The sequence below is a fragment of the Varanus komodoensis genome, unplaced genomic scaffold, assembly GCF_004798865.1.
Source record: "Varanus komodoensis strain SLA01 unplaced genomic scaffold, ASM479886v1 scaffold25, whole genome shotgun sequence".
Classification (NCBI taxonomy): Eukaryota; Metazoa; Chordata; class Lepidosauria; order Squamata; family Varanidae; genus Varanus; species Varanus komodoensis.
Window position 1 is genome coordinate 8,237,435 of NW_025335661.1, and position 27,607 is coordinate 8,265,041.

General features: G+C 40.9%; 1 protein-coding gene across 1 annotated transcript in view; it reads left to right on the forward strand.

Annotated features, from left to right (window-relative positions):
* COL4A3 (collagen type IV alpha 3 chain) overlaps positions 1-27,352 on the forward strand; it is a 62,620-nt gene extending 35,268 nt beyond the window's left edge. Inside the window, exons 29-51 of the mRNA XM_044432744.1 lie at positions 810-960; positions 1,267-1,380; positions 2,743-2,910; positions 3,211-3,300; positions 4,494-4,628; positions 6,900-6,998; positions 7,451-7,540; positions 12,451-12,590; positions 12,688-12,814; positions 13,492-13,572; positions 15,376-15,474; positions 16,720-16,770; positions 17,678-17,863; positions 18,726-18,856; positions 19,961-20,033; positions 20,931-21,002; positions 21,087-21,206; positions 22,884-22,982; positions 23,561-23,773; positions 24,603-24,780; positions 25,762-25,876; positions 26,372-26,544; positions 27,268-27,352. Of these exons, the coding sequence (XP_044288679.1) occupies positions 810-960; positions 1,267-1,380; positions 2,743-2,910; positions 3,211-3,300; positions 4,494-4,628; positions 6,900-6,998; positions 7,451-7,540; positions 12,451-12,590; positions 12,688-12,814; positions 13,492-13,572; positions 15,376-15,474; positions 16,720-16,770; positions 17,678-17,863; positions 18,726-18,856; positions 19,961-20,033; positions 20,931-21,002; positions 21,087-21,206; positions 22,884-22,982; positions 23,561-23,773; positions 24,603-24,780; positions 25,762-25,876; positions 26,372-26,544; positions 27,268-27,352 (2,790 nt within the window). The remainder of the gene's footprint in view (positions 1-809; positions 961-1,266; positions 1,381-2,742; positions 2,911-3,210; positions 3,301-4,493; positions 4,629-6,899; positions 6,999-7,450; positions 7,541-12,450; positions 12,591-12,687; positions 12,815-13,491; positions 13,573-15,375; positions 15,475-16,719; positions 16,771-17,677; positions 17,864-18,725; positions 18,857-19,960; positions 20,034-20,930; positions 21,003-21,086; positions 21,207-22,883; positions 22,983-23,560; positions 23,774-24,602; positions 24,781-25,761; positions 25,877-26,371; positions 26,545-27,267) is intronic.
* Positions 27,353-27,607: the final 255 nt, after the last annotated feature.

Here is a 27,607-nt window from a genome sequence, read left to right on the forward strand (position 1 = left end):
ATAATAATAATAATAATAATAATAATAATAATAATAATAATAATAATATTTACAGAATGTTAAGAAATATTGGATGTGCACAGTAATGATCAGGCACCCATACCCATTCCTCTACATTTTATGTTGCACGTTTAAAAGGTTGTGTATGGCAGGAGTGTCTTGAGACAATATCAAGAAGGAGCTGTTTTCTTGGGGTAATCAAACAATCAAATTTGTGTATCATAGCAAAACAGAAGCAAACCACCCGATCTTATGTATGCTGACTTAGCAATCAGTTCTACTGACTTCAATGAATTTTGGGTCTAGATAAATTTACTCAGAAGTGCATCCAGGATCATCAAGCTGTTTTGGTGAATGAGTATAAAAAAGAGAAACAAGAGGGTATTTTAATAAGTATTTTAAGCAGTATAACATACCTGCCAGGGACCCAAATATAAGCAATATAAAAATTCATGCTGTAAAAGACACTACTAATAAAATATAACAAAGGTACTACATTAAGAAAAATAACTATATTTTGCAACTATCTCAGCAAGACATGTAGCAAGAATGTGTCCGCCTCCCTCCCTCCCTCTGTGTGTGTGTGTGTAAATCTATCCATGAAGCCCCCAGAATAATAACTACTGTAAGGATTACTTCTCTAATACAGGAATGCACATAAATCAGATCCTTAACTCCTGCCCCACAGTATTTTAATACCAGGGTAGGAACTGATATAATGATATATAGAAATGATATAAAGAAAAGGGAACAGTATTTCCTCTTTCCTCAGTATTTCAGACATTAATATTTCCTCCTCTGCATTTTAGGGTGAACCAGGCCCAGTTATTCCTGGACAACAAGGTAGAACAGGTTCACAAGGAGAAGAGGGTTCTTCAGGTGAGAAGGGTGAAAATGGATCACTAGGACTTCCGGGACTTCCAGGTCGACAAGGCCGTGATGGGGTTGATGGGCCAAGAGGTAAAGTTTCCCAACTTGGATTCCATGGAATAAGAACATACCCAAGTTGTTAAAAACATTCAAAATCATGTTAGGAGTAACCAAAATGCTGTGAAAGGTTGTGTAATCTCATTGCATTTAGGATAAAATGGCTGCTGATGGAGTGTATTTACCTTTTAAAAAATTCTTTATTCAAATCTTTGTGATCAAAGTATGCAACTTGAATCCACAAATGGGATATGTGATTTGATGTCTTTGTGTGAAATGGTGTGAAATTCTATTGTGAAAACAACAACGTGGTTTACTGCAATTACTCCTGTCTTTTAGGAGAAACTGGATTCCCTGGACTTCCAGGAGAAAAGGGTGTCCCGGGAAAAATGGGTGATTGCATTATTGGCTTACCAGGACCACAAGGTCCATGTGGAATAATAGGCCCACACGGTAAGTCTTGTGCTAAACTATTGCTGCATATGCAGTATGTTATAATCATGTTAAACAAGATATATAGGGAATGTTTTAGCTTAAAAACCTGACATTTCCAGATATACATGTCAGGTTTTAAACTAAAAATGTTACACTTAGGTACAACCGTAATTACGTAAGTGCAATCGTATAAGACATACTATTGCAGCAGTTTTTTCCCCCCAAATTCAGCATGCCTTTCAACTTTAGATAATGCAGTTATGCTATGCAAAATCTTGCACCCCTCCAACATGAAAAGGGGCAGGACATATTAATGTTACCACTGTAGGGAATCCCATCCACATTAACCCAATAGTAGCCACAGCATTTGTAACAGTACTATACTAGTATATAATACAGTGATACCCACCACAAAGTCTGACCATGGTTACCCCAGGTATGAAGTACACACAAAGAACCTGCTGCCAAGACAATGCTGGATAAACAAATAGCAATGCTATTTCTCAAAGTGGCAAAATGAAATACTAGGAACAGGCCCCTGTTCATACCTGTGCCAGCCCCTTCCTCCCTGCATAATCCACATTTCCGCAGACCCAAAGAAAGGATGGCAATCATGAAACATGCGTAAAATAAATCAAGAGCCTAAGCAGAGCGCATCAGAGCATGGAAATGTTTACCAGCATTGGCCTTACACAGGGTTCCTGTCTGCAAAGGCGTGCTAGTGTGAGAGCAGTCCAGTTCAAGGACCCATAGAAAATTGTGGTCATTCTCCCACCTGGCCAGTTTGCTGTGCCATCATGTTCATGTGCATAATATGAATGTGTTGATGTGATTTTTTTAAAAAAAATAGATGGCGTTTAGGGCAGGTTTTGTCTCACAGTAGGGGGGAATAGTAATTACAACAGGATTAAATACAGTGCTTTACCAGTGGAATGTCTAATGCAGAGGATGCCCAAATCTATTTTTCTGCTTTCTTTGAAACTAATATTTTCAATATTTTTAGAAGAAAATGATCCATAAAAGTAATACGGAAGTATAAAATACTTTATTTAAATATCGTACCTTCTATTGAAAAGGGTTTTTTGTCCAAACTGCTTTCAGTTTGGTTCCTTTTCTATGCTCATGCCTGATTTTTCCTCCCTATTTCTAAGTATGTAATGGGCTCAACTTACATTTTACTTTACTAACTGGTTGTCCCTGGATATGATTTTAGAAATTATGCACAATCCTTATACAAGGTATCACAAACTTTTAAGCAGGACTTCATGATATTTATTTTTGTTACCTGTTCTAGTCCTGAGGACTGCAATCATTTGGGTGGGAAAGATTTGTGTGGAGTGTTTTCATGTGATTTGCACTGCAATGTGTCTGTTACCTCAGGAGCTACAGGATTATTGGGAGCCAAAGGAGATCCAGGTATTCCAGGATTAGATATCCCAGGATTTCCAGGACAATTTGGGTTACCTGGATTACCTGGCCTTCAAGGAGATGAAGGATCACCTGGCATCAGGGGACAGCCTGGCAGGCCTGGAGAACCAGGTATACCTGGTAAGTTCTCCTTGAGTAAGAGAATTACTTTACCACACTATTGCCCTTTTACTTCTTATACATTTTATAGATAGCACCAGTATGGATGCATTCATGCAATGGCATGGTATCAAAACCTACAAAGCTTAATGCAAAGCTACATACAAAGTGTGACAGAATGGAGGGAGCTCCATTTCAAAATTAAGATTAGGTGTGGGTGCCTACACTGGCAATGGGGAATGCATCACCTTTCAGCAGGTACTCAGTATTCTCTATGAGTAGATACTAAATGCAGTATTTTTGTTTGCTCACTTCCCACAGGTCCAAGAGGTGAGCTAGGCTTGATGGGCATTGTAGGTATTCCTGGGTTTCCTGGTATCATTGGAAATCCAGGGATCCCTGGAAGCAGAGGTAAGTCATACAGTACTTCTTTTTCTCTGTGCTAGGGATGGAAGAACCAGGATTATTTACTTGGATTCTTCAAGATTGACTTGAAAACTCTTGTACCCATTTGGGAAAAGTGCTTATTTCTATTTCATTTTTCAGGACTTCAATGGACTGGATTGTGAAAATGCATGTTGTTGCAATGCTTTACTTATCACAGGAGCTTTTCATGTTCCCATGGTCTTACTTTAGTACTTTTCCATTGACAAATGCTATGTAGAAATAACCATGAAGTCTTCCCATAGATTCACCCTTGTTTTGTGACAGCCTATTGGTTTCAAACCAGCCCAGTTCTCACAGTTTTTCCCAAAAAGTCCTAGGTATTAAGTTTGTCATAGTTTTAAGTATACCATTAATAGAATTGCAGTTCCCCTCATTCCTGGCATGAAAACTGTATAGCAGCTAATGGTTTGCATTTGGCTTTGCTGTTACCCTGCTTGTTGGCTTTCCCTTGTCGCCTTCCACATTTATGGGGCATTCAGTTTGTGTGCTCTCCCATGACCTAACAAACCAAGAAGCAGCACAGATCCTGCTCACCTGAAGGCAAACAGGCTTACCAGTGGATGATGGTCATATGCCATCATACAGTTGGAAGGGGCTTAGAAGGTCTTCAGTTCCAGCCCCCTGCTCAATGCAGGACTCAAGTCTCCCATCTAGATTCTAATCAGGAATCTAGCTTCCACGATTAGGCAGGATCAGGCACTTCATCAGGAATGATTTATTTTTGGCTGCTAGTTGAGGCTGTTGCAATAATATACGTAGCACAGTCAGCTAAAGTACAGAAATTTCTAGAAAGGCCAATTGAACGAATATAAATATTCCAGTATATTGTGGGCCTCCCTGAATAAAATGTTTGTGAGTGAAAGCATTAAATGAAATTTCCTGTCAATAGGGAGGACCAGAATATGTTTTGTTGATTAATTGTCTGCCTTTTGGGTCATTCCTTTAATTCTTCTAATTATGAAAAAGAAACAGGTAAAGTTACCTATTTTCTTCCAACACTGCTTGTAGAAAGAGAGAGCAAAAGAGAGAGAGCACATGCTTCAGTTGCAGAGAGATTAAAAACAAAACAAATGAAGATAAGTAGGAAGCTTTCATGCTAGTTTGTGGTAAATATTGTAGTAAATATTTATTCATTGTGCTCTGTATTTAATTTTTAGGTTCTCCTGGCTTTCCAGGACCAAAAGGAAGAAAGGGATATTCAGGGGAAAAAGGTGAACCAGGTGATAAAGGTTCTCCTGGAACATCAGAGTTCAGAATGAGTTTTGGAGATAAAGGAAACAGAGGAGCTAGAGGTATGTAAGAATCACTACTATTAAAATCTGTAGGATACATAATCTATTTCCAGAGGGGTAGCTGTGTTATGGGTTAGTTTCCTGGTTGAGAAACTGAGGAGTTTTGGGATGCACCAAAGCACAGTCTGATGGATTAGGGCATGGTTGACTGACCGAAAGCAGAGGGCAACCATTAGTGGGGAATCATCGGGATCATCCTGTTCAATCTTTTCATAAATGACATGGAAGAAGGGGTGAACAGTCTGCTGATCAAATTCGCAGATGATACTAAAACTGGAGCAGTGGCCGCAACTGAGGAGCAGGTACTCCAGATCCAAAAGGATCTGAACAGACTTTGGAAGTGGGCAGGAGACAACAGGATGGCGTTCAATGTGGATAAGTGCAAGGTCTTGCACTTGGGGCATAGGAATAGGTGTCATAAGTACAGGTTAGGGGACAAGTGCCTGGAGAGCAGCACTTGTGAAAGGGACCTCAGGGTGCTGGTTGACTGCAGGCTAAACATGAGTCAGCAGTGTGATGTGGTGATCAAGAGGGCGAACGCCACCCTTGGTTGCATAGCCAGAAGTGTGGCTTCTAGATTGAGAGAGGTATTACTATTTTATTTATTTATTTATTTAAAACATTTCCATGCCGCTCCCATCGCAACAAAGCCTCAGGGCGGCTCACAGCATAATTAATAATTAAAACATATAAATAACAATTAATACAATTAGAGATTAGAGAATAAACAAATAACAAATATTTGAAAAACAAATAATGATGGCGCCAGGCAGACCTCTCTGGGGAGCGCATTCCATAGATTGGGCGCCCCCGCAGAGAAAGCCCTCCTCCAAGTACTTACCCTCCTAATATCCTTCACGGAGGGTTCCTGGAGAAGGGCCTCTCCCGCAGATCTCAAGGGGCGGACGGGCACATACTACCACTCTATACAACTCTGGTGCGCCTGCAACTGGAGTATTGTGCTCAGTTTTGAGCCCCTCATCATAGAAAGGATATAGCCAGGTTAGAGTGAGTGCAGCGTAGGGCCACAAGGTTGGTGGCCAGTTTGGAGGGGATGCCGTATGAGGCGAGATTGAGGGAACTGGGTCTCTTCAGCCTGGAGAAGAGGAGACTCAGAGGGGATATGTTGGCGACATACAGGTATGTGAGGGATATCACACGCAGATGGGTAGAGACCTGTTCTCCCCTGCAGAGGAAGGCAGGACATGCTCCAACGGAGCAAAGCTCAGGGAACCAAGGTTCCATTTAGATGCCAGGAAGCACTTCCTGACAGTTAAGACCCTGAAGGTATGGAATGGGCTTCCCCAGGAGGTGGTTGAGGCCCCATCGCTGAGAGTGTTCAAAGATAGGCTGGACATGCACATGGTGGGCATGTCGTGAGCGGAGCCAGCTGGAGCTGGGGGTCAGAGTGGATGGCCCGGGAGGCCCCTTCTGACTCGCTCTGTTTCTATGTTTCAATGTTTAATAAGGCCAAGTTTGTTGGATTTCTAACCTACCCTATTAGCCACATGGCTCCCTGGACAGGTTACAACAAAAAAAATTGTGGAGTTCTCAGAATATATGTATTCTGCATACTGAAAGAGTTAATCTTTACAATTTTCTTTGTTGACATTAACAGAGGAAAATGCACATTCACTCTGTGCTTTCAAATCCTGGTAAAATTAGACTGGGAGCACACAGTTTTCAACATGGAAGGGTGCTTAAGGCTTCTCTTGTGCACTTTCCCCCTTCAACCTCAAATGCCTGCAGCTGCTGTTCTTCCAGTCCAACTTCCCTATCAATATTAGCAGGAAGAAGGAAGACTGGGGGAGGGAACGTGATGGTCAAGGGAGGAGTTAAGTGCCCTCCTACCACTGCTCTGTCAGAAATGGCATCCTCCTGGATCCACTTTGTAAAGGAAGAAGAGGCCACACTTTAGAGACATGTGACGGAGGTAGAATGTATCGTTCTGACCTAATCTGTTCATTTTATCTGAAGAAAATATACTTTAGTGTTTGCGCTCAGACATGTTCTAAAATAGATGCATAAATGGTGAACAGCCTTACCCAGCCTGGACACCTATGGATGTTTTGGACTACAGCCCCCAAGATTCATGGTTATTCATTATGAGAGTTGAAGTCCAAAATATGTGAAGTTTACCATGTTGGAGAAGGCTGATGTAGGGGATAAGGTTTCAGACTTACCATTCCACATACACCTTTTATTTTCCTGTTATTGTGAAACTAGAGTGATGGTGTTTGTAAGGTTCAGTTTATCCCTTTGCTGCTCTAGGGTTTCCAGGCCAAATGGGAGACAAAGGAGAAAGAGGCGAACAAGGTGCTCAAGGATGCGTTGGTCCTAATGGGCTGCCAGGAACACCTGCTCCACCAGGTATATAGTATTCCTTATAAATCATACCTTAAAAGTATGTAAGCTGCGTGGAAAGATGCTGAAAAAAATCCAGTGATTCAGTAACTCATCATTCTATGGCAAACGCAGCCATGCCTCAAGACAGCAAAGTTCCTCCAGCATAATCCTAGCCACAGACTGATTATGTGCATGTGGTACATCATGGAAAAACTTCAAATAACTCTGCTTCATTTGACCCCATGTTTGAGCATTGCTGTATCCCAGTAGAAACAGCAGCTGCACTAGGAGTAGTAATCTGTTAATAAGAAGGAAGTAATGACTGTAGAAGCAGCCACAGGAGCAGATGACAGAGAAGCACGTTTTTTTTCTTTTTCTTTTCATGAGTGTGATGAGTATAACAAAGACAAATGTCCCAGTTGAGCCTAAAACATGCCTAAAACATCGAGCAATGTGCATGTTGATTATGCTTTCAGGTCCCAAAGGAGAGAAAGGACTTCCAGGAATTCCTGGGGGACTGGGACTGCCAGGAGCTCCAGGAGACAGAGGGGACATGGGAATGCCAGGTGATCTTACTAAAGTATCTAAATGGTCATCATGGGGACAATACTGAACACAATTTTCTTCTTGTGCATGTAAGATTTTGCCAGCAGCAAATCAGACATAAGTGAAGAATAGGATTGTACTGGTTTAAATGATGGAATAGCACAGTAAATAAAATAATAAATTAAATTAATTCAAACTACAGTCTGTGGACATGCTACCCACTCTTGTTTTATTGTTTGTTGTTTCCTTGGAGGTGTCCTTGCTTAGACTGTGAATCGAAATGTTTTCTTTGTTGTTGGTGTTGTTAGTTGTGAAGTGGTATCCGACCCGTCGTGACCCCATGGACAACATTCCTCCAGGCCTTCCTGTCCTCCACCAACCCCCCCGAGTCCACTTAGGCTCACGCTGACTGCTTCAGTGACTCCATCTAGCTGCCTCATCCTCTGCCGTCCCCTCCTTCTTTTGTCATCTATTGTTCCCAGCATTAGGCTCTTCTCCAGGGAGTCCTTCCTTCTCATTAGGTGGCCAAAGTATTTGAGTTTCATCTTCAGGAGCTGGCCTTCTAAAGAGCAGTCAGGGTTGATCTCCTCCAGGACTGACCGGTTTGATCGCCTTGCGGTCCAAGGGACTCGCAGGAGTCTCCTCCAGCACCACAATTCAAAGGCCTCAATCCTTCAGCGCTCAGCCTTCCTTATGGTCCAACTTTCACAGCCATACACTGCAACTGGGAAAACCATAGCCTTGACTATACGCATTTTGTTGGCAGGGTGATGTCCCTGCTTTTTAGTATGCTGTCTAGATTCGCCATAGCTTTCCTCCCCAGGAGCAAGCGTCTTTTAATTTCTTGGTTGCAGTCCCCGTCTGCGGTGATCTTGGAGCCCAGGAAAATACAATCTGTCACTACCTCCATTTCTTCCCCATCTGTTTGCCAGGAAATGAGAGGACCAGATGCCACGATCTTAGTTTTCTTAATGTTGAGTTTCAGGTCAACTTTTGCGCTCTCCTCCTTCACCCGCATCAAGAGGCTCTTTACTTCCTCTTCACTTTCTGCCATGAGAGTGGTATCATCTGCATATCTGAGCTTGTTGATATTTCTCCCATCTTAATTCCAACTGGTGATTCATCCAGCCTCACCTTTCTCATGATGGGCTCTGCATATAAGTTAAATAGGCAGGGCAACAGTATACACCCTTGGTGAACTCCTTTCTCAATTTTGAACCAATCAGTGGTTCCATGTCCAGTTCTCACTTTTTCTTCTTGACCTGCATATAAGTTTCTCAAGAGACAAATAAGATGGTCTGGTACTCCCATCTCCTTAAGAACTTGCCACAATTTGTTGTGATCCACACAATCAAAGGCTTTAGCATAGTCAATGAAGCAGAAGTAGATGTCTTTCTGGAACTCCCGAGCTTTCTCCATGATCCAGCGTTTGTTGGCAATTTGATCTCTAGTTCCTCTCCCTCTTCGAAATCCTGCCTGTACTTCTGGTAGTTCTCGGTCCACATACTGCTGGAGCCTAGCTTGTAGGATTTTGAGCATAACTTTGCTAGCATGTGAAATGAGTGCAAAGGTGCGGTAGTTTGAACATTCTTTGGCATTGCCCTTCTTTGGGATTGGAATGTAAACTGACCTTTTCCAATCCTGTGGCCACTGTTGAGTTTTCCAAATTTGCTGGCATATTGAGTGTAGCACTTTTACTGCATCGTCTTTTCGGATTTTGAATAGCTCAGCTGGAATACTGTTGCCTCCACTAGCTTTGTTGTTGCTTAGACTTCCTAAGGTCCATTTGACTTCACATTCCAGGATGTCTGGCTCGAGGTCAGTGACCACCCCATCGTGGTTATCAGGGACAAGCTCTTTCTCGTATAGTTCTTCTGTGTAATCTTGTCACCTCTTCTTAATCTTTTCTGCCTCTGTTAGGTCCGTGCCATTTTGGTCCTTTATTATGCCCATCTTTGCATGAAACGTTCCCTTCTTATCTCCAATTTTCTTGAAGAGATCTCTGGTCCTCCCTATTCTATTGTTTTCTTCTATTTCTTTGCACTGTTCATTTAAGAAGGCATTCTTATCTCTTCTAGCTATTCTCTGGAATTCTGCATTCAGTTGGGTATATCTTTCTCTTTCTCCCTTGCCTTTCGCTTCCCTTCTTTCCTCAGCTATTTGTAAAGCTTCCTCAGACAGCCATTTTGCTTTCTTGCATTTCTTTTTCTTTGGGATGGTTTTAGTTGCTGCCTCTTATACAATGTTGCGAACCTCCATCCATAGTTCTTCAGGCACTCTGTCTATCAGATCTAATTCCTTAAATCTATTTGTCACCTCTATTGTATATTCATCAGGGATATGATTTAGGTCGTACCTGAGTGGCCTGGTGCTTTTCCCTACTTTCTTCAATTTCAGTCTAAATTTTGCAACGAGAAGCTCATGATCTGAGCCACAGTCAGCTCCTGTTCTAGTTTTTACTGACTGTATAGAGCTTCTCCATCTTTGAATGCAGAGCACATAGTCAATCTGATTTCTCTGTTGACCGTCTGGTGATGTCCATGTGTAGAGTCGTCTCTTGGGTTGTTGGAAAAGAGTGTTTGCTATGACCATCATATTCTCTTGACAAAATTCTACCAGCCTGTACCCTGCTTCATTTTGTACTCCAAGGCCAAACTTGCCTGTTATTCCCATTATCTTTTGGCTTCCTACTTTAGCATTTCAATCCCCCAGGATGATCAGGACATCATTTTTTGGAGTTAATTCTAGAAGGTGTTGTTGGGCTTCATGGAACTGGTCAACTTCAGCCTCTTCAGCACCAGTGGTTGGGGCATAGACTTGGACTATTGCGATGTTGAATGGTTTGCCTTGGATTCGAACTGAGATCATTCTGTCATTTTGGAGATTGTATCCCAGTACTGCTTTTCCTACTCTTTTATTGACTATGAAGGCTACTCCATTTCTTCTGAGGGATTCTTGCCCACAGTAGTATACCTGATGGTCATCTGAATTAAAGTCACCCATTCCTGTCCATTTTAGTTCACTGATTCCTAAGATGTCGATGTTCAGTCTTGTCATCTCTTGTTTGACCATGTCCAGCTTGCCTTGATTCATGGATCTTACATTCCAGGTTCCTATGGAGTATAGATCTTTGCAGCATCAGACTCTCCTTTCACCACCAGGTACATCTGCAACTGAGTGTCCTTTCGGCTCTGAACCAGTCGCTTCATTCTTTCTGGCACTACTAGTACTAGCCCTCCGCTCTTCCCCAGTAGCATATTGGCCACCTTCCGACCTGAGGGGCTCATCTTCCAGCATCATATCTTTTTGCTTTTTGGTACTGTCCATGGGGTTTTTGTGGCAAAGATACTGGAGTGGGTTGCCATTTCCTTCTCCAGTGGATCACGTTTTGTCAGAGCTCTCTGCTATGACCTGTCCATCTTGGGTGGCCCTGCACGGCATAGCTCATAGCTTCATTGAGCTACACAAGCCCCTTCGCCACGACAAGGCAGTGATCCATGAAATGTTTTCTTAACCTGTATTAAATGCAATATGAGGTTGGTAATACTTGACAAATAAGGGCTGATAAATCTGGCCATTAATTCTGATAGTTGGACCAGTAGAGAAATAGGAGACTTGCTTAGAGAACCTATGCTTGTAAAAACAGTAGCTGACAAGGCAGGTGAAATTTCTGCATGTATAATCACATCAATTCTGTTTTTGTTAAGGCAGAGTGTGTGCATGTGAGTGAAGGGACACAGGAGGTCAGACTGCAAGACATTATTCATAGCTATCATTTAATGTTTGCATGACATGGGGCCAAACTAATGTTCCTTTAACATGTACAGCATGTACAGTGGCTTTGAATGAACTATTACTCTCCTGCATGTGCACAAGGCCCTAATTCAGATCAGGAATGTGGCAATTTGGAATAGAAGGGCTTAAGTTATCCTCCCATGGATTTGTGTTCAAAATTCTACCATGGATGGGGTTTAAAAAGAATAAATATCTCCATTGATTCCAATAGACACTTAATTTTTTCTGCACTATCCCCATGGCAGGGGGAGTGAAATTGTGGAATGAAAATAGGTGTTGTGGGGAATTTAAGCCCTCCTTTTAGTATGACTCAGGACCATAAGATTCGTGTAGCCCTACAGGACAGTAAATAAAACCAGTATATATAACTATTTATTTATTTAATTAATTATTAAAAGCTTTTCTATCCATCCCCTACAGAACGTCTTGGGACAGCTTACAATAAATAAACTATGCTATAGATATAGATAGATAGATAGATAGATAGATAGATAGATAAAATAACTACACTATATGTGCTTAAAAAGCATTTGGTTTGAGTTTTGATTTGGAGTTTTAGTCTTAAAATCTCAAGTTTATTGGAAAATTTTAAAAATATATTATACCCAGTTTGTAGACATTATACTCTGTTCAGACAGATTTGGCCAATTCTAACGAAAAGGCAGAAAATTTGGCAGTTTCAACATTACATACTGAAGTTCCTCAGGCAGAGTGAGAGAACCAGCCTGCCTGGGCAAGAGAGGGAGGCATTGCGGAGCTGCACAGAGAGGTGATAGAAACAGAACTCCTTGACTCTGTCAGGAGATGGCAGGCGAAACAAGCGGACCAATTATGGAGTATGTAGTACTCCCACCATATAGCCTGCAAGCATTAAGAGCCACCTTGAGGGTGGAGCCAGAAGCTTTGGTGAAAGGGATGGGAAGAGAAGTTCCAGCTTGGATTCAGCATTTTACACTAGTAGATGCTTCTTCCACCTCTCAGAGATAACACTACAGATTTATATTGCTCTGCAAGCAGTTCTATTTCAATAAAAGAACTGCACTTCTAAGGTTTCATTTTGAGTTTACTGAGAGGGAGGGAAAGAGGAAAGTGACCTGTTCACCACATAGTTTGAGATCAATGTTTGTTTCTCCAGGTCCTAAAGGTGAGAAAGGCTCTTCAGGTTTGCCTGGATCATCTGGTATATCAGGGTCGTCGGGCTTTCCCGGTATTCCAGGGGATAAAGGAGAACCAGGATGCCCTGGGATTGGGCCTCCAGGAATCCCAGGACCCAAGGTATATAGAAATGTCATCCAAATCAGCAGCACTGAGGGGTGCTTAATATGTTGGTCTGTAATTTACAGTATTACTGTGTTCCATTGATACTTAATAGGGTGATCCAGGTCTGCCAGGAGAAAGAGGAAGGAAAGGTGAACGTGGTTCACCAGGCCAACAAGGGCTCATAGGAGAACCTGGACTACCTGGAAACAGAGGGAATAATGGATTACCAGGAATTCCAGGTAAAGGGACCAATGCAATACTGTTACAGTAAAGAGTTTTTGTGCAGTATGAAACTACACCTAGATGGTAGCTTCTCCTACGGAAGAGGTATTGGTTAGCATGGGGGCTGTGCGCTACAGGCAATATTTCAGACTCTGTGCCAATAGTTTCCCTGCTTGACCTTTATTTGCCATTAGAACTGGCAGTAACTATCTTAAAAACAGTTGCAGCTCTTTGTGTCTTGTCCCTGTGCCCTGCATTTGAAAGGAGTCTGATGGATACCTCTTTCAGCAACAGTATAATGCTACATAAACAATGTTATTTTAAATTATGTTCTTTCATTAAATGTCCCTGAATATACATGGACGCTTCTTGAATACAGCTTAGTATCCAATTAGAAGGGCAGGGGGGGAAACATTGCATAAAAGAGATACAAAGCTGTGCACGTGTTTATGCAATGATCTAGAGTAGGTTGTATTAATTCTGATGGCTTCACTGACCTCCACCCCACCCACAAGTTTGCTCTTGAGCGCAACCCTGACAGCATGTACAAATTGAGTGAAAGTATGTGAATACAGCTGCTTCAGCGCTGCCCACCTAATGGGCGTGGGGGCTGCATGAAGAGCAAATGTTCACAGATGAGTAAAGACCCTTACTTTAACATACCTGAAAGATGGCTGTGATCTTCTGTTTATAGGAGAATCAGGACCTGCAGGCAGTAATGGTATTAAAGGTAACAAAGGATTCCCAGGACTAAATGGCATCAGAGGCTCCCCAGGTATGTAACTTTTAATACTTTGTAGTCCTTTTTTGTCTTCCCATTCCCTCCTTTGGTTTTCTCACTAGGGGAAAAAACATTTTTTTCATGTACTGGTTTTCCCATTTACTTACTCCCTTTTTTTCTCTGTTCATATTGGTGGACCTCCTTCCTGGAATTGGCATTCTTCTCATACAAACTGAAGAATACAGTTAAGCTGTAAGCTACTCTGTGCAAATTGAGATCCACAAAGTATAGTCCACTTCCTTATATTGGCTTAATAAACACTTATTTAATAAGAAGTGGCTTAATAAATACTTCTTTATTCTTGCAGTCCTGGACAAAAACTAATAGGCTTGTCAAAGCTCTGTGCAAGTTTGATTTGATGGACTGTATGTTATGTCTTACATAGTAATTCCTTTTAGGAAAAGTCTCTGGTTATCAGGCCCATTGCCAGTTATTGACATGACTGGACACCTGTAGGGCTATGGTAAGGAGTTAATTGCTGACCAGAGCCTCCTGCTGCTACCTTTCACTCAACTCCTTCTCCCTCTGGATTCTTGCTGCTTCCTGCTCTTTTATACATTCTCATTTATCATAGGATGGTGACAAAATTTAGCAGCAGCAAAGCAGTCACATTCACTTCTTGTTCACTTTCTCTTGCTGCCATGGGAGAAGGGAATAAATTACTATGAGTTAGAAGGTTCATATTTGAAAGACCTCCACAGTGCCCAAGGGACCTCGAACTTTGAACTTGGCACTGATCATTGCATACGTCTAGAATGTCCTTTATAGAGGGACACAACTTGGTTAATAGATGCAGCAAAGTTTTGCACTTTGGTTTAGTACCTCTAAAAGAAGAGCTGTTGGAAGTATTTTCGATATCACTCTGAAAACTAACATATACTTCAGCTCTATTGATATATTTTTTGTGTGCCAGATATTCAAATGATGCTCATGCTAATGTACAACTGGGAGTTGTCCAATTTTTAGTGTAGTTATTCTCAATTTACATGAGTGATATAAAAGAATTGTGTTGTGGTGGGGAATTAGAAGACTAGTTTCTGAACCCCTTTTTAGGGAAACAAGGAGACAGATACACACACAAGTTCAGATCATGGTAGGTTGACAACTCTGAAAGTTTGCTTATTGTCTCTAGTAGACTATCTCTGCTTATTAATATTTGTGTGCATGTTGCATGCTGTCAAGTCATCTCTGAAGTGTAATCTGAAACCTGTAGAGCATCTTGGAGAGTCTAGTCTAAGACTGCAGCAAGTTGTCCCTGATTTATGGTGACTCTATGCATAAAAGCCCCCCAAAATGTCCCATCCACCACATCCCTGCTTAGCTCTTCCAAGTTTAAGGCTGTGGCTTTCTTTATGGATTCAGTTCATTTCACATTTGGTCTTTTCTTCCATCTTCTGCCTTTGACTTTCTTTAACATGATTATGTGCTCCAGTGAGTCTTGCCAAAGTGTCCAAAGTGTGACAACCTCAGTTTTCTTTTAGGAAAAGTTTGGCTTGATTGGTCCTATGACCCAATTGTTTGTCTTTCTGTCAGTCCAGGTGTTGCACAGCACTCCTTCAACACCATGTTGGAATGCATCACTTTTCTTCTTGTCAGCTTTCTCACCCATAGATTGTGATGGAGATGCAATAGTTCAGATGTTCTTGCCCTTGGTCTCCAATACAACATCCTTACACTTAGTCTTATTATCTACACTTCATTATATTTGTGGCCATCTGATTAAAAATGAGCAGTTTCCCTTTTCCCCACATGGTCAGAAGTTATGCAAAAACAAGTTTTAACTTTTATAATCCTCAGGTCCAGCTGGTCAACCTGGTGATGATGGACCTGTTGGTGAAAGGGGTAATCAAGGGCGTGATGGTATTCCTGGTCCCCCTGGAGAAAAGGGAAGCCAAGGTTTTCATTCTATTTTGAATCTATTTTATTCCATCACAGTATGTGATCTTAATTTGGGAGTGTTCTGGAATTTATATTGTGTTTTATTATATTGCTGAAAAATATTTTTTTTAACTTAACTGCTTAGAAAAAATAAAGTTTTATGAGGTCTTTCCATTTTTTTTTAAATGGAGAGCAACATACACACACAGTTTAGACAACTTGTCCAAAATAAGGTTACTTCTTTCAGTTGCAGAATTAGCCTATTCTTCTGCTAGGAGTATATTTGTCAGCCTTCTCTTCACTGAACAGTATTTGCTGATGAAGGGTGCAAAAGTAGTCCTACAATTCCTGGTATTCCTCAGCCAGCATGGCAGGCTGGGGCATGTTTGGAGCTGTAGGACCTTTTTGTCTAAACATGCTCAGGATTCACCTTTAATCGTGTCCATATTATTCAGGATTCTGGCGGTACAATCCTATGCATATCTACATAGAAGGACATTGCGTTCAGTGCATTTACTCAGTGGACATCTATTGACTGCAGCCTTATTAATCTCTCAGCTATGAAAATTTTGGCTGACTTTCCGTACAAGCACTGAGTGTTCTGATCACTACTTTATGGTACTAAGATATTCATTAGCTGCTTTTAAAAGTCCTGAAATCATGAATCATCTGCATTGATTCTATTGATTCCAACAGGTGAACATCTCTCCCAATTAAATCATTTGTAACTATGTCCACTTCAAGTTTGTTAGAGGAAAACATTGCCGAACGTAAGGGACAAGACTAGGCATGGGATTTTGTGTACTCCTAAGATTTCATTTTTAAGCTATTTGAAAAAACACCTTGTACTAGTAATATGAGTTAGGAAGCATAGTGCAGCAATGTAGAATTCCAAAAGGTGGCAGCCATGATAGAATGGTATAGACAAGTATGGGTAAATATTTTATTAAGGGCAGAATCATATGCATGTTAAGACAGAAAATGTCCTACAATCCCCAGCATTCCCCAACTAGCTGTGCTGGCTAATACTGAGGGTTGTAGGACTTCCCTTTGACTAGGCATTCAAAGGATTGATCATGCCTTAAGTGAATGTTTTTACAAGAGATGCAAAGGAAGATTATTATTGGATAAATTTAGAAAAGCAACAACTGTTATGAACTTTTACAGCAAGATGATTTAGGATGATGGTCAGCCATATGTTTATTCCTGTTAATCTACTGCCTTTTCTTGTTCTGCATATGTTATATATGTCTTATCATGTAGGTCACCCTGGGGATCAGATTCCTGGCCCTCAAGGTCTTCCTGGACCTAAAGGTAAAGTTATGTTGTATTGATATGCTTCCCCCCACTTCAAACAGAATTTCTGACCTTTTATGTCCCCTTACAATAGTCTCATACTTTGAGATTACTAAGCTAAGAATGGTTTTGAAGAATTTTTCTTGTGGTATAATAAACTGACTCAACTCATGACTTTAAATCTTGAAATAAGTTTACACCTACCTACTTCAATGAAAGTAAGATATTACTGCTTAATTGTTTGCATTTTGAGCTGTCAGGCTCCTGTAACTGGAAGGGGCTTTCACAGTTGATAGTGATATTGCTCAGTGCATTACAATATGAATTATTATTCTGACAGTAACCAGTAATTTCTTTTGTTTATAATCATATTCTCAAGTCCTGTTAAAGTTAATCTTAAGCAATTTCAAGTTGTGCTTTAAACATTTTTAATCAAAACATCCAAACCAAAAACCTGTGTGGTCAGAGTAGCATTATAGAAATAATGCACAACTTGCATAAATTTTATAAGGATGCTCAATAATTAAGTTGATGTTACAAAAAGAAGGAAAGGGCACTCTTGCAGAGCACCAGTAGGCAGGCTGATAAATTATGAGATGGTAATCCCTGGGGGAGAGGACTGGCAACAAGAAGAGCATTGTGGTTCCTTTATAGTAACACTAGCCAGTGATTCCTGTAGCTCATGAATAATAGGTTGTAGCAAGGTGAGGTTCTTCCTTGAGTGCAACTTATCTTTTGTAAACAGAACAATAGTGTTGGATACAGTGCAATCTTTTGTTGACAAGCTTAGTTTCAGAGTAAGCTAATAACACCTACAATTTGCATTAGGATTATGAAAGTATGTTATCATGTTTTCTTTAAAAGTATCTTGGATGTAGTTAAACATGATGGAAATGTAGCTAAATTTGGTTTAAATATTGCATAGGTATCAAAGGAGATATGGGAATGGCTGGTTTTCCAGGACTACAAGGTGTTAAAGGTTTTATAGGGGACCAAGGACCAAGTGGACCTCCTGGTTTACCTGGACAACGAGGACTTCCAGGAGAACCAGGCTTAGGAATTGCTGGCCCAAAAGGAAATAGAGGCCCCCAAGGTCCAGATGGGGAACCAGGTAGGAAACCCATTACTGTACAAGCTTATTCATAGTCCTAACCAGATAATATTTGAGACTTCTGAATCTTCACTAGTTGAACCTGTTGGGGAGGGCATTCTGCAGTCTGGGCACCATCGATGAAAAGACATTGGTACCTCCTATACATCACTTTTGGCAGAGATACTTAGAGAAGGGCTTCCAAGGAAAATGTTGAAGTCTTCAATCTGATCCTAATCAATGAAAGGTCTTGAACGTCAACACTGCTTCTTGATTTTGCTCGAAAATAGGACCAGGGGGTCAGTGAAGATGGCAAAGCAGTGGTATGATCATATTTCCTAATTCCAATTCCTCTTACAGCCATGTTTTAAAGTAACTGAAGTTTCTGGAGCAAGACAACCCCACAGGCTTTTAAAACACTTTGTCCCATCCCCAACTCACAATCAGTTGCAAGCATGTGATTCTCAAAGAGTGAATCCCCTTATTGTGTTCTCCTTCAAGTCTCCCATGCTGGGGTAAGCCTGCACCTGCATCAGACCTAACCAAAATACCCCACACACAGGCCCTTAGGTCTGTGCTTAAAAAGCCGCATGGGAACCAAGTTTTTCCTCGCCCAGTTTTTGATGAAGAAATGCAGGCAATCTCCTCCAGCTTCTTCCTCTGCTGCATAGTAAACGCTGATAGTAATCTTAATTGTTGCTAGCCAGGCCTGAGGTCAAAACAAGGCATGTACATGGAATAAACAGCCAAAGAGAAAATCAAGTAATATACTGGGGTTTGCTAAAGAAAATTTGGAGGTTTTTTCCCTAAAATGTTTTGAATAGAATTTCTGATTTAATACTATTCTCAACTAAATGTACTAATTGATTTTTTAAAAATATAGGTGCTCCTGGTATTCCAGGGCCTGCCGGGCCCTCTAGCTACAGTATTAAAGGAAGTAAAGGTTCTCGAGGAACAGATGGCTTACCAGGTCCACCAGGAACTAGAGGAGATATTGGTCTACCTGGCCCACCAGTAAGTGAAATATACATCCTCAGTTATTCATTCAATATTTTTAAAGGTTGTATTGGAGATGCAGAATTGTTCAGCCAAAGAATCATAATAGAATCTGGACAGGAGAAAATAACTTGAGATCAAGCATTAGCATGTAATTGTTATATGACTTGTAGGAGATTTCACTGATTTGGCTGTTGCCATAGTTACCAATTCAGTGAGTGGTGAAGGTGTTTCTACATTCTAGCCTAATGGATACTAATTTTATCAATAGCAAGCTGTTCACCAACTATTACAGCAATATTCAGCTTTCTACCCTTCACAAAAAACACCATTTACTTGCTCAGGAGTCAAGTGAATGAACCTTCTCTAGCAAGATATGGGCAACCAGGTATAAAGCAACATTTAAAACCCATTCAGCAGTCTCCTTTCTTCTGAGCTGCTGTTAAGCCAACTGGAAAAATTAATGGGGTATATTTGCCATACTACATAATTGGTAAAACAATGTTTTCCCATATGATACAGACTCTTTAAAAACACAGGAGGGATAGAGTGCTTCCAGATGAGGCTTTTAATATTGCAAACAACCTGCCTTTACCATGGAATTTTATAAGAGGTCCGGATGTTGCATTCCAATTGTAACACTGTCTTGTTTTTCCACTATCTCCATCTTCTTTCCTTTCAAGAAAGGTTGAGAAAAGGACAAAATAGGTTTCCAACCTGGAAGTGCAAGGAGCCCTTGTCTGACAGCATCTTTAGTGCTTTCAGGAGTGGCAAGAGTTTGAATGGTGTTAGAAGTCATCTCAGCAAACAAATGATTCCAGTTTGGCTTGTGATGGGATAAGGAGTAGCCCTAATGGGGTTGATCAGCAAGTGCAAGTTTTGGATGCTTGGGTCCTCCCATATCTGCCAATCCTCCCCTACAGAATCTTCCATTTGACAGTTTCCCCTACTTTCCAAGTTGAGATCATTTCCAGATTTGCTTTTCTCTACCTCTATTCTCTCCCAGAATATGCTAGGAACAACCAACATGGTGGGTGGGTGGGTGGGTGTGTGTGTGTGTGAGAGAGAGAGAGAGAGAATTGGCACAAGCTTACTGCTCCATTTTTTTTGTCCAACTTGTAGGGAACAGAAGGGATCCCTGGGTATCAAGGTCCTAGAGGTGAACCTGGTTTTCCAGGATTCCCAGGCATAAAAGGTATTTAATTTCAAAATATTCATGTTGTCACCTGTTGCATGATGCTGCCCATGAAGAAGCTGTACAAGTTGAGGTGCTATTGATATGGCATTTCTTCTATAGAACAGAGACTTGAGTTAATGCAGTCACAGAGTTGTATTTTCTTGCAACGGTTTTGTAGTTTTTGATCAAACTACAGTAGGGAGGGTAGTGTTGTTGTTGTTGTTGTTATTATTATTATAACATTTCTATGCCGCCCCTTGCCGAAACCTCGGGGGTTGGCCAAGTACCTTTATCATATTTTTATTCTGCCTTTTTTATTAAAAAAGCAACAAATCAAAACAGTGAAAAAACCATAAAATCCCATCAATGAAACATTAAAAACAAGAAAACCTTGCTAAAAACAATGTAGAAGACCAAGGTAAGAAGATGCATCTTGATACATTTTCTAAAAGGAGAGAATCTGGGAACTGATCATAATACAGATCTGCCAAGTTGGTTTCCACCAGGAATTATGTCCTCAAACAGGCTTCTCTTGCACATAGATGGACAAGTTAATACCGAGATGCCCCAAGTGCACCTACCTCTCCTCACCACTGTCACTGGAGCCGATTTGCTCGCTTTCGCCTTCTGTGCCCAATGCTCAGTGCAAGGGTCAGTCTTATGCTGCAAAGCTTTACACACTTACTTGTGAGTAAGTCCCACTGAATTCTAAGCAGCTACTGCTGAGTATACATGCATAGGATGCACTGTAAAAGATTTCTATTAGTCACTGGAGGATTGCGCAGATTAGCTAAATGGGTTTCCTTTTAGTATAGGTTTCCATACGAAAATGGATTACTAATGGGTTTCCTTTTATAATGATACTGCTCAGTATAACCAGACCCATATCTAAATCTCTTGGATTTTCCTTTTCAGGTGAAAAGGGCAACAGGGGACCACCTGGGCCTACAGGAGTTGCAGGGCCTGGAGGGCCAAAGGGCTTACCTGGTAATTAATTAATCGGGTCTCTCAATTCACCTTTCCCTTTGATTTTAAAATAAGTTAGCCAATTGTTTGTGTCTTCATTACTAGGTCATCCTGGACCACCTGCAAAAGCCATCTCCTTCCCAGGAAGCCCAGGACCTGCAGGGCTGCCTGGAAGCCCAGGAGAACAAGGAGATCCAGGCCCAAGAGGACCACCTGGGCTACCAGGTACACATTGTTTGTTTGTTTGTTTTTTGCTTTCCTGCAAAAGGAAAGAATGACATATATTCTGAACATCAGTCATGGATACTACCAGGAGAAACAGAGAAAAGTCTTGGAAATGTTTTAGAACACACATATTTTCACAGTTAGCTTTCTCTAAACACAAGCAGTCTTTTCTCTTCCATAGCTATACATGTGTACATAAAATCAAAAGAAAGGCTTTTAAGAAAAACTATGTTGGATCAAACCAAAAGCCTGCCTAACCTAGCCCCAGGATTCTCTTTATGCAGTGACCAGCCAGATACCTTCAACAGCTCACAAGCAGGTTACAACAGCAATAGGATTGTCAGGTCCGGGACGTAGTTGGAAGGTGATCCCAGCTGGAGCGCCAGGCTCAGGGTGGATGGAACAGTAGGGCCAGGAGCAAGTATGTAATCAGGACCAAGCAAGGGTCAGGCGCCAGCAAGGCATAGCAGGCCTAGAAGCAAAGGGAGCCAGAAACAGACAAGTGCCAAACACCAACAAGGCATGACAGATCCAGAGGCAAGAACAAGATCAGGAGACAGCAAGGCTCAGACAAGGCCAAAGTCAGGAGCAGACTGGAATCAAAGCAAGACTGAGAGCAGGACCATGATGAAGCCACTACAAAAGCCAGTATTGCCATGGGAAAATTAAGCAGCACAGGGAATTCTTCTATAGAGACTTGTGGAGTTCCCAGGTATTCTGCATGATCGGACAACTCCAATCATTGCTAGTACTTACAGGTCTGCTCCTGGTCATGCCGGCATTTGCAAGATGAGTTGTGCTGTTCATTACCAGGGGCTGAGAAGCTTCATGGCTTCAGATCTTGACAAGCACCCTTCTACTCATGTTCCCCAGCAACTGGGGCACATAGCAACTGGGGATTGTACTGTATAGTCATCATGCTGTTGATCTTCATTCTGGAAGTATCCGGCAAGCCTGAGAGGATGATGCCACCAATGAGAAACTTTCCTGTGGCTTCCTTTTTACACTGGCAACCCTGATAGAGTAGCTTTTGCAATGGTTTCTGTGGTTGGGAGCTGCCCTGTACCACATCTAGATTCAATTCTGCGGGAGAGTCCCTTCTCCGGGAACCCTCCATGAAAGAAATTAGGAGAGTAAGTACCCGGAGGAGGGCTTTCTCTGCGGTGGCGCCCAACCTATGGAATTCACTTCCCAAAGAGGTCCGCCTGGCACCGTCGTTACGGGTTTTTCGGCGCCAGGTAAAGACCTTTTTATTTAAACATCATTTCAATTGTTAAAACATATGTTCTGGCCAGGGCAACTTCTTCTTCCTTCTCTTTCTCCTCCTATATTTTTATTTTATACTGATAATTTTAATTTTATATTTGTAAATCAATGTATTTTTTGTATTTTTGTATTTAACGGTAATTTATTATGTACTATTGTATTTCAATGTATTTTATCATGTTGTAAGCCGCCCCGAGGTTTCGGCAAGGGGCAGCATAGAAATGTTATAATAATAAAAAAAATAATAATTATTATTATTATCTCTCCAGCTTAACAATTACTTCTGCCATCTGTATTTCTAGTTTATTTTTAAAAGTTAATGGATATAAACCTTTATTTTATGCCTAGCATTCTGTGGCTTCCATTTTTTAAAGGCTGTGTTTACATTGTATGTTAACATGTTTTGTCCAGGGCCTCCTGGTATAATGGGCCAGCCAGGCCATGTTGGGATTCCAGGTATACCTGGGCCACCTGGATTAAAAGGAGACAAGGGATTCCAAGGACAAAAAGGTACTGTAAAGATTATATAGGTAGTGTTATGCAGAAGTAATAATATGTTGATGTTCTATAATATACTGAACCTAATCTGAAAAATATTCCAAGGTTCCATTTAGATGCCAGGAAGCACTTCCTGATAGTTGGGATCCCGAGGGCATGGAATGGGCTTCCACGGGAGGTGCTTGAGGCCCCATTGGTGAGGGTGTTCAAAAATAGGCTAGACATTCACATGGTGGGCATGTCGTGAGCGGAGCCAGCTGGACCTGGGGGTCAGACTAGATGGCCCAGGAGACCCCTTCTGACTCGCTCTGTTTCTATATACTGTGCAAAGGCCTGAAGAATGAAAAAGTAACATTCCATGTCAGATTGCTCCGTAATATTTACTTTTCCTGCTTTGATTTAGCAAACCTAAGGAAGTGCCAGTTGTTTCTTCCCTTATCTAACTGGTTGGTTGGTTTTTGAGTTAGTTCTTTTCTTCTTGAATATTATATTAGCCTTACAATAATCATGCAATAGGCTGAATTCTTCTCATTGGCAGGGACACACATAAATATAGGTAACTTCTATGTCTTTATTTGTATTGTTCATAGGTTTACCTGGATTGCTTGGTTTTCCTGGTGTAAAAGGACTTCCTGGTTTCCCAGGACCTTGCTTTTCTGGCCCAGCAAAAAGTGGCTTTATTTTTTCTCGGCACAGCCAGTCAGCAAAGATTCCTTCATGTCCGCCTGGAACTACTCAGATCTATAGTGGCTATTCTCTCCTTTTCGTACAGGGGAATGAGCAAGCACATGGACAAGACCTTGGTACTCTTTTAAACATATGTTTCAAATAGCTTTATTGCTTATGACTGGAACATTTTTACTCAACAGAACTACCATACAACTTTACTATGCAAAAAAACAAATATCTCATTGCCTGGGTGAGATTAAATAATTAACAGTGCAATCCTATACATATGCCCTGTAAAGCCCCACTGTTTTCAATGGGACTCACTCCCAGGTAAGTGTGCATAGGATTGCATTTTAAGTAAGGCCAGCCCTGTGGAAGGAGCCCCATTTCAGGTACCATTCGTTTTTTATGAGAACCTTTGGACAGGATTAGCCAGAGCTATTAGCAGAGGCATTTCTTTTCTGTAGCCATTTTAGTTACTAATCTTACACCTCTGTGTACTATTTTAGGCTCCTGTGTGCTAGTTATTTCAGAAACATTATGAAATAGTTACTGCTGCCTTAAATTCTAATACTTGCATCCAGGTGATTTTCTGCATATTCAGTCTTACTGTAGGTCTCCCTGTAATACAGCCATACTTGTTTTATTTCAGTGCTGGAATGATTTCACAGTACACCAGATACACCTTTAAAATGCTTTTGACTTTCAGTTAAAATGTATTATGATCCTTGATTGACTGATTTTTCTATACCACCCATTAGTCAAGGCAATTCTCTTTATGGCATGAATTACATTTTTGCTTCCATTTTGATAGATTTTCCACTTTTTTCCTCTTTGCTAGTTTCTCTGGCATTGCCTGCCCATCACAGTGTTTCCCACAACCTATGGCTTTATTATTGATTGGTACTATACACTGGATTTTATAGCATTGTCTATGCATAGCTTCTCTTTTGACTCTTCCAGGTACAGCTGGCAGCTGCCTTCAGAGATTTACCACCATGCCCTTTTTATTATGCAATCCCAATAATGTTTGTAGATTTGCTTCTCGCAATGACTATTCATATTGGTTGTCAACAGCAGAACCAATGCCTTCAGACATGGCACCCATTTCTGGGAAAGCTTTGGAACCTTATATTAGCAGGTAATATTTTAATATCTAGATTTTTCTTCTAATCGTATTTCCACACGGATGTGCATAGGATGGTTGGATGGTTTTGATACACATGCAGCGGATTGTAATTTGTCTTCCAAAACAAAACTAAACTTAGATTTGTAAACTCTAGCTATCACTGTTTTGCGGGAAAGATAAACAAAATAGGAATTTAAAATGAAATGTTGAAAACTCCACATTACATTTAGTAAGACAAATTATTGAAAATTGGCTCAAAGCAAGTGAAAGTTGTGTGGTGGTGTTGTACAGTTAAATACTTGTGGTGCTGGAGGAGACTCCTGCGAGTCCCTTGGATTGCAGGGCAATCAAACCGGTCAGTCCTAGAGGAGATCAACCCTGACTGCTCTTTAGAAGGCCAGATCCTGAAGATGAAATTCAAATACTTTGGCCACCTAATGAGGACTCGCTGGAGAAGAGCCTAATGTTGGGAACAATAGATGGCAAAAGAAGAAGGGGATGGCAGAGGATGAGGTGGCTAGTTGGAGTCACTGAAGCAGTCAGCGTGAGCTTAAATGGATTCCAGGGGATGGTGGAGGACACGAAGGACTGGAGGAATGTTGTACATGGGGTCACGATGGGTTGGACATGACTTTGCGACTAACAACAACAACAAACCAGAAAAAGATACTTTAAAAATGTATGTGTACAAATGTAATCTCTATAAATTCCTTCTAGTTGACTGATATGGTGGACTTTGTTTTCACCTATGAAATGTGACCTTTGCCAGGCTGAGGGACAAGCATGCTCATAGAGCAGAAGCACACTCCACTCCAAAAGACATTCAGTTGCCCAACTGGATGCTGCTGCCCGCCATTATTAAAGGCAAATACAGGAGAGATGGTGAATGAGCAACATTCTTCAGGGCCTTAAAGTCACCTTGTAGGCTATGATGTGTTTGCCCCTTTCTTAAGGGCTATTTTTCACCTAATACTTTTATATGTGATCTTGTAGGTGTTCTGTCTGTGAAGGTCCTGCCATGATTATAGCAGTCCACAGCCAAACAGCTTCAGTTCCACCATGCCCTCAAGGATGGCAGTCCCTTTGGAAAGGTTTTTCTTTTGTTATGGTAAGAAAGAAAAATAAAAGCTGTTACAGCACTTTTGGAGAAGTAGCCGATGCGACAGGGCTGCTAACATAAATTAAGCTGTGTTACTCTAAACAACTTTTAGCACAATGAAAATAGGGCCTGTTGGTGTAAAGGGTTTCCTTGCAAAATTCACTCTGCCAGCAAGCACAGTGCAATCTACTTTAGCAGAGGTGTCACACTGGATTCTACCACTGGGGTAGTAATATGGTGGCAAGGGGAAAAATCAGTTCTTAAAGTTCAGAACAATTACTGAAGAGCAAAATGAAGTTATGTAAACCACCTCACAAGAAGACCAAAGATTGGCTATAAATGCAATTTGATGATGATGATCTTGTGACACCTCTTCACAGCATCCATGCTCTGGGAAACAATTAACTCCAATACGAATACCTTAAAATGTGTTTTAATTGGCATTTGTTTGAGGCAAAGAATGAATACTGAGCAGGTTTTCATGGAATACATTTCTTCTTCCAGTATACAGGAGCAGGCTCGGAAGCCTCTGGACAAATGCTGGCATCTCCAGGGTCATGCTTAGAGAAATTTTATGCCATTCCATTTATTGAATGTCATGGTCGAGGGACATGCAATTATTACTCAAACTCGTACAGCTTCTGGCTGGCTTCACTGAATCCAAGAAGAATGTTCAGGTATACTAATTAGCATTGCTTTGCCTGTGAACCACATAGCAACTTTCAGTTACTGCAGAATAGACAAGTTGACATTAAGAAGTTACAGTACTGCCAGAAACTCCATAAAAGCAACAACTGTCCCATTTGTATCAACACTGAAAATAGATCCATTTCTATCTGCAAGACCCCTCTGTCCTTCCAGAGCTGTATAAATGCAGGGCCAGAGCGCAAATGACACTTGTGTCATGCAGCACTAGCACAAAGGGAGCAAGTGATCCTTTATGACAGCATTTGGATTAATAATGTGGGATCCTGTGAGTCAGTGCTAGAATGTAGCAACTTACATAATTAGAGCATTTGTTTGGTGCCTATACCCTTATTAGCATGTAGTATGCACTACTCATTGGTAGGGCAATTCAATACGTTTTGATGTAGAATGCAGAGATTATATTACTGTCTTTCAGCCAGATTTCATAGATGCAGATTTCTTAACTATAATAACCCTTTCCTGTTCCCCCCACCATTTGACTGATAGGGCATGTTCATACATTGCTAATATATAAGCCCATAAATATTTATGCTTTGCTAAATGTCTGCCCTTATGAGCCCAAGTTAATTATGTTACAACCATTTGGTTATTATTGACTTCTGCCTCTGTTTTAATTACTACTTATCAGCCTCATTTTCAGAATAAGAAACTTGCATTCTCTTCGGTTATTATATTGTTTGTTTCTTTTTAAGGAAACCATTACCACAGACTCTGAAAGCTGGAGAATTGGAAAAAATAATCAGTCGCTGTCAAGTCTGTATGAGAAAACCCAACTAAGCAAAACTGTCATTAGAGAATTAAGCTGAAGTGTCGTGGCACAACAACAACAACTAAACCAAAACATCATATGAACTTGTAATAATGTGCCTGCATTTATAGCATGAACTTGAAAATATTACCAGTGCTATATTATAATGAAATAGTGCAATATTTTGACTATTTTGTTTATGTTAAAATCCAAAGCACTTTTTTGAGATAAGTATCTGTACTTGCTGTACTACAAGGTTTTCACTTTTTGAACTCTGCCATTCC